This window comes from Nomascus leucogenys, chromosome 17 (genome assembly GCF_006542625.1).
Source record: "Nomascus leucogenys isolate Asia chromosome 17, Asia_NLE_v1, whole genome shotgun sequence".
In the NCBI taxonomy this organism is placed as follows: Eukaryota; Metazoa; Chordata; class Mammalia; order Primates; family Hylobatidae; genus Nomascus; species Nomascus leucogenys.
Genome location: NC_044397.1, coordinates 88,079,254 through 88,092,631, shown reverse-complemented (window position 1 = coordinate 88,092,631; position 13,378 = coordinate 88,079,254). Strand labels below are relative to the sequence as shown.

The 13,378-nt window shown below is 52.7% G+C and overlaps 1 protein-coding gene across 1 annotated transcript in view; it reads right to left on the bottom strand.

Moving 5' to 3' along the window:
• RELB (RELB proto-oncogene, NF-kB subunit) overlaps positions 1 to 13,313 on the bottom strand; it is a 36,765-nt gene extending 23,452 nt beyond the window's left edge. The window contains exons 1-4 of the mRNA XM_030795807.1: positions 13,071 to 13,313; positions 11,762 to 11,809; positions 4,450 to 4,458; positions 2,012 to 2,352 (exon numbers count right to left, since the gene is read on the bottom strand). Coding sequence (XP_030651667.1) covers positions 2,012 to 2,352; positions 4,450 to 4,458; positions 11,762 to 11,809; positions 13,071 to 13,176 — 504 coding nt within the window. The 5' untranslated portion in view covers positions 13,177 to 13,313. The remainder of the gene's footprint in view (positions 1 to 2,011; positions 2,353 to 4,449; positions 4,459 to 11,761; positions 11,810 to 13,070) is intronic.
• Between the last annotated feature and the right edge of the window lie 65 nt (positions 13,314 to 13,378).

Genomic DNA, 13,378 nt, shown 5'->3' with positions numbered 1-13,378 from the left:
TATTGGCAATAACAACATCCCACGTCCCTTGATGTGAGACAATGAGAAGGCCACAGCATCACTGCTGGAGTGTTTCTGCCAAAAATGCATAACCTGACCTAATCTGGAAACAGCCAACAAACGCAGAATATGGGACATTCTTTTTTTTCTTTTTCTTTTTTTTAGAAGGAGTTTTGCTCTTGTCGCTCAGGCTGGAGAGCAATGGCACGATCTTGGCTCACCACAGCCTCTGCCTCCCGGATTCAAGTGATTCTCCTGCCTCAGCCTCCCGAGTAACTGGGATTACAGGCATGTGCCACCACGCCCCGCTAATTTTGTATTTTCAGTAGAGACAGGGTTTCTCCATGTTGGTCAGGGTGGTCTCGAACTCCCGACCTCAGGTGATCTGCCTGCCTTAGCCTCCCAAAGTGCTAGGATTACAGGCATGAGCCACCACGCCCAGCCTCAGAATGTGGGACATTCTATAAAACATCCGTCCTGCTCTCCACAAATGTTCAACTCACGAAACACAAAGACAGATTGAAGAACAGATCCAGATTAACAGGCACCAAAGAGGCCAGGCACGGTGGCTCACACCTGTAATCCCAGCACTCTGGGAGGCCAAGGCATGCAGATCATTTGAGGTCAGGGGTTCGAGACCAGCCTGGCCAACATGGCAAAACCCCATCTCTACTAAGAAATACAAAAATTAGCCAGGCGTGGTGGTGGACCTGTAATCCCAGCTACTCGGGAGGCTGAGGCAGGAGAATCACTTGAACCCGGGAGGTGGAGGTTGCAGTGAGGCAAGATCACACCACTGCACTCTAGCCTGGGCAACAGAGCAAGACTCCGTCTCAAAAAAATAAAACTTACCTGTACCTTATTAATACATTAATACCCTGCCAAAAGTAATCACCTTTGCTTTTTTTGCTTCCAGTGTTTTTTTTTTTTTTGAGACGGAGTCTCACTCTGTCGCCCAGGCTGGAGTGCAGTGGCGCAATCTCGGTTCACTGCAAGCTCCGCCTCCTGGGTTCACGCCATTCTCCTGCCTCAGCCTCTCCGAGTAGCTGGGACTACAGGTGCCCGCCACCACGCCCGGCTAATTTTTCGTATTTTTAGTAGAGACGGGGTTTCACCGTGGTCTTGATCTCCTGACCTCGTGATCCGCCCGCCTCGGCCTCCGAAAGTGCTGGGATTACAAGTGTGAGCCACCGCGCCCGGCCTCCAGTGTTATATATATTTGTTTGTTTTTTAATTGAGGCAGGGTCTTGCTCTGTTGCCCAGGCTGGAGTGCAGTGGTGCTATCTTGGCTCACTGTAGCCTTGACCTCCTAGGCTCAAGCGATCCTCCCACCTCAGCCCTGCCATGTAGCTAGGACTACAGCCATGTGCCACCACACCTGGCTAATTTTTGTATTTTTTGTAGAGATGGTGTTTTGCCATCTTGCCCAGGCTCATCTAGAACTCCTGAGCTCAAGTGATCCACTCGCCTCGACCTCCCAAAGTGCTAGAATTACAAGCCTGAGCCACCGCACCACCACCCGCCTTCATTTTTTTTTTTTTTTTTGAGACAAAGTCTCACTCTGTTACCCAGACTGCTATGCAGTGGTGCAATCTCAGCTCACAGCAGCCTGCATCTCCCTGGGCTCAGCTGATCCTCCCACCTTGGCCTCCTAAATAGCTGGGATTCTGCCACCACACTCGGCTAATTTGTGTACTTTTAGGACAGATGGGGTTTCACCATGTTGGCCAGGCTGGTCTCGAACTCCTGACGTCAAGGGATCCGCCCGCCTCGGCCTCCCAAAGTACTGGGATTAGAGGCGCGAGTCACCATGCCCAGCCAAATGTCCGACCCCTCCTTTTTTCTGAACCTTTTGGATTCCAGGCCAGGTGATAGTATAATTAATATCTAGTCCAACAATAACAACAACAATAATAGCCACCATCAAATAAACGTATAAATGCCTGTGGATGGCTCCGGGGTGCAGGGGAAGCCCCAGTCCCACCCGCCCGGGGCCGCTCGCCGGGCCCACCTCGATGGCGGGCAGCGTCTTGCTGGCCTCGGTGCTGCTCTCCCCAAGGATGCTGCCGGCCGAGCGGCCCTCGCACTCGTAGCGGAAGCGCATGCCGCGCTGCTTGGGCTGCTCCGTGATGACCAGGTGCGGCTGCGGGCCCGGGCCCGGCGCTGGGGGCACCAGTCGGCCCAGGGGGCAGCTCCAAGGCGGCGGCGTGGCTGGGGGCGCCACGGGGCCCAGGGTGACCGTGCTCAGGGAGGCCGCCCCGCGAGACACCAGGCGTGGCAGCCCCTCGCCCGGGCCTGGCTGTCCCCCGTCCAGGCCGAAGCCGTTCTCCTTGATGTACTCGTCGATGATCTCTGCGGGAGAAGAAAAAACGGGTGGTGACGCCGATTCTTTCAAAAATTAAAAAAAAAAAAGGCTTGATTACCCCCGAGACGTTTTCCATCCCATTTATCTCACACACACACACACACACACACACACACACACACACACACACACACAGAGTCAGGGAGGCCAGGTGCCGTGGCTCACGCCTGTAATCCCAGCACCTTGGGAGGCCGAGGTGGGTGAATCAATTGAGGTCAGGAGTTCGAGACCAGCCTGGCCAACATAGTGAAACCCCGTCTCTACAAAAATTAGCCCGCCTGGTCTCCCACGTCTGTAATCCCAGCTACTCGGGAGGCTGAGGCAGGAGAACAGCTTGAACCCAGGAGGCGGACATTGCAGTAAGCCAAGATTGTGCCACTGCACTCCAGCCTGGGCGACAGAGCGAGACTCCGTCCCTAAATAAATAAATAATAGGCTGGGCACGGTGGTTCATGCCTGTAATCCCAGCATTTTGGGAGGCCGAGGCAGGCGGATCACGAGGTCAGGAGATCAAGACCATCCTGGCTAACACAGTGAAAACCTGTCTCTACTAAAAATACAAAAAATTAGCCAGGCATGGTGGCACGCGCCTGTAGTCCCAGCGACTCAGGAGGCTGAAGCAGGAGAATCGCTTGAAACCGTGAGGTGGAGGTTGCAGTGAGCCGAGATTGCATCACTGCACTCCAGCCTGCGCGACAGAGCAAGACTCAGTCTCAAAAAAAAACAAATAATAATAAATAAATAAATAGGCTGGGCATGGTGGCTCACGCCTGTAATCCCAGCACTTTGGGAGGCCAAGGCAGGCGGATCACCTGAGGTCAGGAGTTTGAGACCTGCCTGGCCAACATGGTGAAACCCCATCTCTACTAAAAATATAAAAATTGGGCACGGTGATGTGTGCCTGTAGTCCCAGCTACTTGGGAGGCAGAGGCAGGAGAATCACTTAAACCCGGGAGGTGGAGGTTGCAGTGAGCCAAGATCATGCCATTGCACTCCAGCCTGGGCAACAAGAGCGAAATTCCATCTCTAAATAAATAGATAAATAAATACAAAAATTAGCCAGGCATGGTGGTGCACGCCTGTACTCCCAGCTACTTGGGAGGCTGAGGCAGGAGAATTGCTTGAACCTGGGAGGTGGAGGTTGCAGTGAGCTGAGATAGCACCACTGCACTCCAGCCTGGGCAACAGAGTGAGGCTCTGTCTCAAAAAATAACTTAAATAAATAAGTAAGAAAGAACTTGCTCTTCCACTGCCTGTTCCACACGGTCTCCCATTCAACCCATGCTGGCTGCTTCACCTCCTGGTCTCAGCTCGTATGTTATCTCTTCAGAAAAGCCTAACCTAATGTGGCTTCTCCAGGCCATCTCTCCCTTGTCCTGTTTATTTCTTTCACAGCTCTTAGCCCAGGCTAACATTATCTTGTTCATCTATCATTTTCCTCTGTCTCCCACACCGGGCTATCAGCTCTGTGAGGGCAGGGACTTAAGTTTTGTTCATGGCTAAATCCCCAGGGCCTAGAACAGCGTCTGTCTGTACTCACTAGGGGATTAATAACATTATTTTATTTTAATTGGTTTTCTTTTTGAGACAAGGTCTTGCTCTGCCGCCCAGGCTGCAGTGCAGTGGTGCAATCATAGCTCACTGCAGCCTCGACCTCCCAGGCGACCTCCCAGGCGACCTCCCAGGCTCAGGTGATCCTCCCACTTCAGCCTCCTGAGCAGCTGAGACTACAGGTGCGCACCACCATGCCCGGCAAATTTTTAAAAATTTTATGTAGAGATGGGGGTCTCACTACGTTACCCAGGCTAGTCCTGAACTCCTGGCCTCAAGCAGTCCTCCTGCCTCTGCCTCCCAAAGTGCCAGGATTACAGGCGTGAGCCACACAGCTTCTGGTGTGCTGTTTTCCAAGTGTCAAGCACTGCTAAGTACCTTAAGAGCATGACTTCGTTCAAATCCCTCCACAACCCTGGAAGTCACACAGTGACACCTCTCCCCCACCCCCACTGAACAAGGAAGGCCAAGACCCCCTTCTGCAGGCACTTGGGTCCCTCAGCCTCCCCGCAAACCTGCCTTGTGATACTCACCCAATTCATCTGTGGAAGGAAGAGAAAGAGAAAGGTAAGGTCCAGAAAGTGGTCACAACTTTTTATCTTTTAAGACAGATTCCCCAACCCTGTCCCTCCTGTGACCCTTCCGTCTTCCTCCGTCCTGGGAAACCCTGGGCTCTGACTTGCTGGGGCACTAAACCCCAAACCTCATCTTCTCCTCTGGGCTACCATCCTTTCAACCTCTAATGTTGGGGTCCCAGCATCAGGGTATCCTCCAACTAAGCCAAATGCCTCCCGAAAAACATTTAGACCAGGGATTATGAAGTCTTTTTGGGAACCCATTAGAAAGGGGTCTTATCACCAGGAAAAAGTGGATCCCCAAATTTCCAAACAAATTGGGGTGTGTTCCCTCCCTGAAGTCCACCCCAGGGTCCTGGAGGTCACTGGCTGGTGTTTAAAGATACAAAGAGGTGGCCAGGCCTGGTGGCTCACGCCTGTAATCCCAGCACTTTGGGAGGCTGAGGTGGGCAGATCACTTGAGGTCAGGAGTTTGAGACCAGCCTGGCCAACATGGCAAAACCCCGTCTCTACTAAAAATACAAAAATTAGCTGGGTATCGTGGTGGGCACCTGTAATCCCAGCTACTTGGGAGGCTGAGGCAGGAGAATCACTTGAACTCAGGAGGCAGAGGTTGCAGTGAGCTGAGATCGCGTCACTGCACTCCAGCCTGGACAACAGAGTGAGACTGTCTCAAAAACAAACAACAACAAAAAGATGCAAAGAGGCTGATCTGAACCCAGGCAGCCTCTTGCTCTGTACCCCAGCCCTGTCCTCCCACAGTGACCACCCGAAATCCCAGATTCACCCCTGCTTCCTGAGGGAGGAGGTACAGTAATGTTGGGTCCTCAGGGAAGCCCCTTTGCACCTCCCCAGGAAAGCTCAGCCCTTGACAGAATCGTGGAGGAATCGAAACCAACCTCCCATCATTCCATAGACAGGACAAGGGGAAGCCCAGAGGCCGCCAGTGAGCCTTAGAATCACACAGCAAAGGAAGGCAGCTGCAGCCAGGTGTCCCACCCAGGGCTGCCCGCGCTGGTCTCTGGCTGGGGATTTATAGACGCGAACCTGTTCCGCTGCTAGATCTGTCCTCCTCTGTTCTCAGGGAGTGGCTCCTGGCAGCCAGACCTTTACCCCTTGTAAGGTAGTTTTCCTGCACCCCTTATCTCATGGGATCTGTGAAGCCAGTAGGGTGCCAAGGTCCCCCCAACCTGGCAGATAGGGATACTGAGGCTGGCAGAGAGGAAGGGACACGCTCTAGGTCACCGGCAGGGCCAACCTCAAGTCACTTGAACTGGTTAAATCCTTCTTAGGCATCTGTGCTGGATGAACCTGGGGACCCAAAGACAGAGTTAGACTTTGGACCCTCCAGAGGCTCCTGGGCTGTAGGGGGAGATGGAGTCCTGGGCGGCTGTGGCTGGAGCTCTGGGTTCACTGCCTCTGTTCAAATCCTGGCTCTGCAACTTGCTAGTTGTGTGGCCATAAGCCTATTACTTCACCTTTTGTGCCTTGGTTTCTTCATCTGTAAAATGGGCACAATAACAATGCCTACCTTGTTGGGCTAAGATACTTTTATTTAAAATTTTATTTTATTTATTTTTATTTTTTTGAGACGGAGTCTCGCTCTGTCACCCAGGCTAGGGTGCAGTGGCACAATCTCGGCTCACTGCAACCTCTGCCTCCGGGGTTCAAGTGATTCTCCTGCCTCAGCCTCCCGCGTAGCTGGGATTACAGGCACACACCACCACACCTGGCTATTTTTTTTTTTTTTTTGTATTTTTAGTAGAGACAGGGTTTTACCATGTTAGTCAGGCTAGTCTCGATCTCCTGACCTCGTGATCCACGCACCTCGGCCTCCTAAAGTGCTGGGATTACAGGCGTGAGCCACCACGCCCGGCCTATTTTCTATTTTTTGAGATGGAGTCTTGCTCTGTCACCCAGGCTGGAGTACAGTGGTGCATTCTTGGCTCACTGCAACCTCTGCCTCCCGGGTTCAAGTGATTTTTTTTTTTTCAAGTGATTCTTGTGTCTCAGCCTCCCGAGTAGCTGGGATTACAGGCATCACCACCACATCTGGCTAATTTTTTTTTTTTTTTTTTTTTTTTAGTAGAGACAGGGTTTCACCACATTGGCCAGGCTGTTCTCGAATTCCTGATCTCAAGTGATTCACCCACCTTGGCCTCCCAGAGTGCTAGGATTACAGGCGTGAGCCACTGTGTCCAGCCTTAAAATTTTAAAAATTAAAGAGCACGTCGGAAGCATTTAGAACTGCCACATAGTAGGCACTATGCAAATGCTGGCTGCTACTGGAGAAGGTTTGGAAGATACTGTTGTATGGACTTCAGTCCTAGAGAATCCTTCTCCTTTCTAGGTCCCAGTTTATCTGTCTATAAAATGGAGAAGTTGGATAGCATGGTTTTCTTTTCTTTTCTTTTTTATTTTTGTTGATACAAAGTCTTGCTCTGTCGCCCAGGCTGGAGTGCAGTAACAGGATCTCAGCTCAGTGCAACCTCTGCCTCCCGGGTTCAAGCGATTCTCCTGCCTCGGCCTCCTGAGTAGCTGGGATTACAGTCTCGCACTACCATGCCCGGCTAATTTTTGTACTTTTAGTAGAGACGGGGTTCACCATGTTGGCCAGACTGGTCTCGAACTCCTGGCCTCAAGTGACCTACCCACCTCAGCCTCCCAAAGTGCTGGGATTACAGGTGTGAGCCACCACGCCCGGCCATGGGCATGATTTTAGAGCATGGAATGTAGAGTCACATAGAGTTGATTTGAATCTCAGCTGTTACTCACTGGCTGTGCAGCCTTGGGCAAGTCACTTACCGTCTCTGGGCTTCCTCTACAAAATGAGGTCTGAGCTCCTACCTCAGGAACTAACACGAGGATTCAGAATCACATAGGTAAACTGCTTAGTGCAGGTTCTGACCACACGACATCTTCCAGAAAGCTTAGTTAATATTATTATTATCTCAAGTCCTCTATTAGCCAGGAAATTATTCAAGTTTCTGCTCAAATAGCAGTTCCTCCCTTACCCCCAACATGGACATGCCACCATTCAGGGGCAGCCAGGATGGGCCATGTGAAAGCAGGAAATTGACTATGTATGTCCTGCCTCGGCCTTTGCACAGGCTGGTCTCTGCCTGAATGCTCTTCCCCCCAGTTCTTTGCATGGTGTGACTTCCTCCTCCTCCATCTTCAGTTCCTTGTTCAAACGTCAGCTCTTCCCTGACCATTTTATCCAAGAGAGTCCCCTTAGCCCCCACTCCAGTCCCTCAAAGTCAGGTGCCTTTGTTTTATCATTTTCTTTTTTTTGTTTGTTTTTCAGATGGAGTTTTGCTCTTGTCACCCAGGCTGGGGTACAATGACGCAATCTCGGCTCACCACGACCTCCGCCTCGTGGGTTCAAGTGATTCTCCTGCCTCAGCCTCCCGAGTAGCTGGGATTACAGGCTACCACACCCAGCTAATTTTTGTATTTTTAGTAGAGATGAGGTTTTGCCATGTTGGTCAGGCTGGTCTTGAACTCCTGATCTCAGATGATCCACCCAACTCGGCCTCCCGAAGTGCTGGGATTACAGGCATGAGCCACCACACCCAGCCTGTTTTATCATTTCATGGCACTGATGAAGATGTCACATGACCTCACATTACACTGACTCACACCTGTCTCCTATAGACTGGGAGCATTGAAGAGTGGGAATAACGTCTGTTTCTCCTCGTTGTATCCCCAGGGTCCAGCATATGTCTGGCCCTTCAAAATGAAGGGGATTTTCTGGCCGGGCACAGTGGCTCATGCCTGTAATCTCAGAACTTTGGGAGGCCGAGGTGGCTGGATCAGTGGAAGTCAGGATTTCGAGACAAGCCTGGCCAACGTGGTGAAACCCAGTTTCTCTGAAAGTACAAAAATCAGCTGGGTGTGGTGGCACACGCCTGGAATCCCAGCTGTTTGAGAGGCTGAGGCAGGAGGATTGCTTGAACCGGGAGTCGGAGGTTGCAGTAAGCCTAGATCACACCACCGCACTCCAGTGTAGGCAACAGAATGAGACTCTGCCTCCAAAAAAAAAAAAAAGGGAATTTTCCTTCCCATTCTATCTCACTAGTTCTCGTATCCCCACCCTGCTGTTAAATATCATTGACCCCGAGGTTTCTTCATAGCCCTTATCACATTTTATAATCCCGTATTTAACTTATTGTTTATGTGTCTGCCTCCCCATCTAGGTAGGGAACCCCAGGGCCAGGCCTGTCCTCAGCACTGCTCGGCACAAGGCCAGGTACAGAACAGGCGCATAATAAATATTTATTGAATGGATGACATCAGAAATAATTCTCATTTGAAACCAAAGATCTAGGTCTTGGACCAGAAAAGTCTCAGCCTTGGCCGGGTGCGGTGGCTCATGCCTGTAATCCCAGCACTTTGGGAGGCCAAGGCAGACAGATCGCTTGAGGCCAGGAGTTCCAGACCAGCCTGGACAACATGGCAAAACCCCGTCTTTACTAAAAATACAAAAATTAGTTGGATATGTTGGCATGCGCCTACAATCTCAGCTACTCGGGAGGCTGAGGCAGGAGAATCGCTTGAACCTGGGAGGCGGAGGCTGCAGTGAGCTGAGATCGTGACACTGCACTCCAGGCTGGGTGACAGAGGGAGACTCTGTCTCAAAAAAAAAGAAAAGTCTCAGCCTTATTCCTGCCCAGGACCACCACTTGGGCAGTGTCTGTCACTGATGCCATCCTCCCTAAACTCGCAGAATTGTTAGGGAACCGGCCTCACTTCTTCCATGGTGAAGCCAGAACTGGGCTCCATCCCAAGATTCTATCTCCAGAGAAAGGCCCAGATCCAGCTAACTGGAGCCACTGAGTAGTCACAACAATAGGACTATCCCTGCCCTCCAAATCCCAGCAAATGTATATAAGAAAAAAATGTCATAATTTGGTTGAGATTCTGCATTTCCTTGGGCAGCACTGAATTTTGGCTGGGGGACTTTATAGACTAGTAGTTCTAGGCATCTCTTGGGAGCTTGCTAAAAATGCAAATAATTTCTCATCCCAAACCTACTGAATCAGAAACTCGAGAGGTGGGGCCTGACATTATGGTTTTTTTTTTTTTTTTTTTTTTTTTTCCTGAGACGGAGGCTCTTGCTCTGTCACCCAGACTGGAGTGCAGTGGCACGATCCTGGCTCACTGCAACTTCTGCCTCTCGGGTTCAAGTGATTCTCCTGCCTCAGCCTCCCAAGTAGCTAGGATTATAGGCGACCGCCACAACGTCTGGCTAATTTTTTTTGTATTTTTATTAGAGATGGGGTTTCAACATATTGGCCAGGCTGGTCTCGAACTCCTGACCTTGTGATCTGCCTGTCTCGACCTCCCAAAGTGCTGGGATTACAGGAGTGAGCCACCACGGCCGGCTGTTTTTATGTTTGTTTGTTTGAGACGGAGTTTCACTCTTGTTGCCCAGGCTGGAGTGTAATGCCATGATCTCAGCTCACCGCAACCTCCACCTCCCAGGTTCAAGTGATTATCCTGCCTCTGCCTCCTGAATATTTGAGATTACAGGCATGCGCCACCACGCCCAGCTAATTTTGTATTTTTAGTAGAGACGGTGTTTCTCCATGTTGGTCAGCCTGGTCTCGAACTCCCAACCTCAGGTGATTCACCTACCTCGGCCTCTCAAAGTGCTGGGATTACAGGCGTGAGCCACCATACCAGGTGACATTATGTTTTAAATAGCGCTCTGGATGATTCTGATGCACATGGTTTAAGAACCACTCTCTGGGCACGGTGGCTCGCGCCTGTAATCCCAGCACTTTGGGAGGCCGAGGAAGGTGGATCATTTGAGGTCAGGAGTTTGAGACCAGCCTGACCAACATGGAGAAACCCCGTCTCCACTAAAAAAACAAAAAATTAGCTGAGCGTGGTGGCACATGCCTGTAATCCCAGCTACTCAGGAGGCTGAGGCAGGAGAATTGCTTGAACCTGAGAGGCGGAGGTTGCAGTGAGCCGAGATCGCACCATTGTACTCCAGCCTGGGCAACGAGAAGAAAACTCCGTCTCAAAAAAAAAAAAAAAAAAAAAAAAAAAAGAACCACTGTCTGAGGCCGAGGGCAGTGGCTCACGCCTGTAATCCCAGCACTTTGGGAGGCTGAGTCGGGTGGATCACCTGAGGTCAGGAGTTCAAGACCAGCCTGGCCAACATGGTGAAACCCCGTCTCTACTAAAGACACAATTAGTGGGGTGTGGTGGCGGGTGCCTGTAATCCCAGCTACTCAGGAGGCTGAGGCAGGATAATTGCTGAACCCGGGAGGTGGAGATTGCAGTGAGTCAAAATCGCATCATGTACTCCAGCCTGGGTGACACAGCGAGACCCTGTCTCAAAAAAAAAAAAAAAAAAAAAACACAAAACAAACACACACACACCAAAAATGAACCACTGTTATAGACTGTCTAGTGATAATAATTATTATTGTTATTATTATTATACCACTAACAGTTAACACTTACTGAGCCCTTACTGTGTGCCAGATACTGCTTGGAAAGTGCACCTGTATCAATTCATTGAATACTCTCAATTTCCTTGAAAGAGAGGCACTGTTATTCTGTCCATCTTACAGATGAGGAAAACGAGGCCTGAACTGGGGAACTGACTTGCAGACATTCACACAGGGAGGGGCGGTGACAGCCGTATGTAAACCCCAGCTCCAAAGCCCGGGATGGCAGTGATTACCTTCTGCTAAGCCACAGTGAATCTCTAAACAAGGCTTTGAGCATGGATAGGTGGTTAGTTTTACCTGTCATGCTCTTTTTTTTTTTTTTCTTGAGATGGAGTCTCGCTCTGTCGCCCAGGCTGGAGTGCAGTGGTGCAATTTCGGCTCACTGCAAGCTCCGCCTCCCGGGTTCACGCCATTCTCCTGCCTCAGCCTCCCGAGTAGCTGGGACTACAGGCGCCCGCCACCATGCCCAGCTAATTTTTTTGTATTTTTAGTAGAGACGGGGTTTCACCGTGTTCGCCAGGATGGTCTCAATCTCCTGACCTCGTGATCCACCCGCCTCGGCCTCCCAAAGTGCTGGGATTATAGGCGTGGGCCACCGCGCCCGGCCACCTGTCATTCTCTTAACAGTCCAAGAGGTAAGAAAACCTAGGGGGCCCATCTCAACTGGCAGGGAGGGATGCACCCTGTCAGGGGAAAGCTGAGGTGGACCTCGTGAACCCCCAAACAGAGACATCTCTGCGGGGTCCTCCCAACCCCATCCTGTATGAGCGAGTGGGCGGGAACTGTGGAGGGCTGCTCACCTGTGCTCCTGGAAACGGCGAGTGAGAGCGAGGAGAGGTCGGGGGACCCTGCAGAGAAGGAGGAACGTCTCAGGAGGTGATGGAGAGCAGCCAGGTACCAGAGAAGCTCCCAAGCAAGCCCCACCCCTTCCTCTCCTAGCTCTTCCCCTCTGGATCAGGCCCTTCGCCCTGATTGCCCCCTGCGTCTGGCCAGGCTTACCGGTGAAATCATGGACGGGTCCCGGCCTTTAGTTTCTGTGAGTTTGCCCCACCCTTCATCACACTCAGGGCCCGCTCCTTTTCTCCCTTAAAGTTGGGCCTGGAGGGGACCCCATCTCAATCTCAGTTTAAAAAGTCCCCATCCCGCTGGGCGCAAGGGCTCACACCTGTATATCCAGCACTTTGGGAGGCCGAGGCGTGCGGATCACCTGAGGTCAGTAGTTCGAGGCCAGCCTGACCAGCATAGTGAAACCCCGTCTCTACTAAAAATACAAAAATTAGCTGGGTATCGTGGCGGGCACCTGTAATTCCAGCTACTCAGGGGGCTGAGGCAGGAGAATCGCTTGAACCCGGGAGGCAGAGGTTGCAGCAAGCGGAGATCGCGCCACCGCACTCCAGCCTGGGCGACAGAGCGAGACTCCATCTCAAAAGAAAAAAACAAAAAACAACAAAAACAAAAACATCCTCCTGTCACGGTCAGACCACTTTTTATTTTTTCAATGTCAAGGCCCCCCTTCTCCGTCTGGAGGCAAGCCCCACCCCCTCCTCATTCTCTGTGCCAGGCCCCGCCCTGCTTTTTTGGGTAACAGGCCCTTCCCCTCCACTCGGCCAGAGTCAAGCCCCGCCCCTTCCCCTTCTTTCGGCCAACTCGGGCCCCGCCCCCTTCCTGCCCTCACGGTCAGGCCCCGCCCCCTCACCCCTCCGCGTAGGGCCCTGCTTCCTTTTTTGAGTCAGGCCCGGCCCTCTTCTCATAGTCCCGGTCGGATCCCGCCCCTCTTCTCCTCTCTGGGCCTGGCCCCGCCCCCATGCCCCCAAGAGCAGTTTTCGCTCCGCCTTCTGTGAGTCAGACCACGCCCCCTTCCTTGCCTCAGGGTCAGGCCCCGCCCCCTCTCACTCTACAGCGGGACGCCTCGCTCGAACCTCGGGCCGTACCCCCTTATCACCCTCTGCCTCCTTCCTACGCCCTAATACAGTGTCTCAGGAACCCTCACTCTGCCCCCGCGAAACCCTTAGACTCTCATAGGAACCCCCAGACTACTCCGGGACTGCCAGAATCCCCGCATCTCCAGCCCCGCCCCAGACCCCACTCCTGAACCCCAGCCCCGTTTACCTAAGGCCCCCAGCTCCGGCGCAGCCGGCGGTCTGGCGACGCGGCGACTCGGCATGGCCCGGCCAGTGGGGACGGACGGCCCAGAGGCTGGCCCAGACCGAAGCATGCACGCGGGCAGGCCGGGCGGCCGGGAGGCACGGTCTGGTGGACGATCGCGGGTCGGGCGAGCGGCGCAAGGGCTGGAGCCGCAGGCCGGGCAGGACGCGCGGCGCCCGGGGCTGCGCGGGGCGCGGGGCCGGGCCGGGCGGGCGGCGGGCGGGGGCGGGGCGGCGGAATTCCCCGGCGCCGCCGGCCTGCGCGCCCATTGG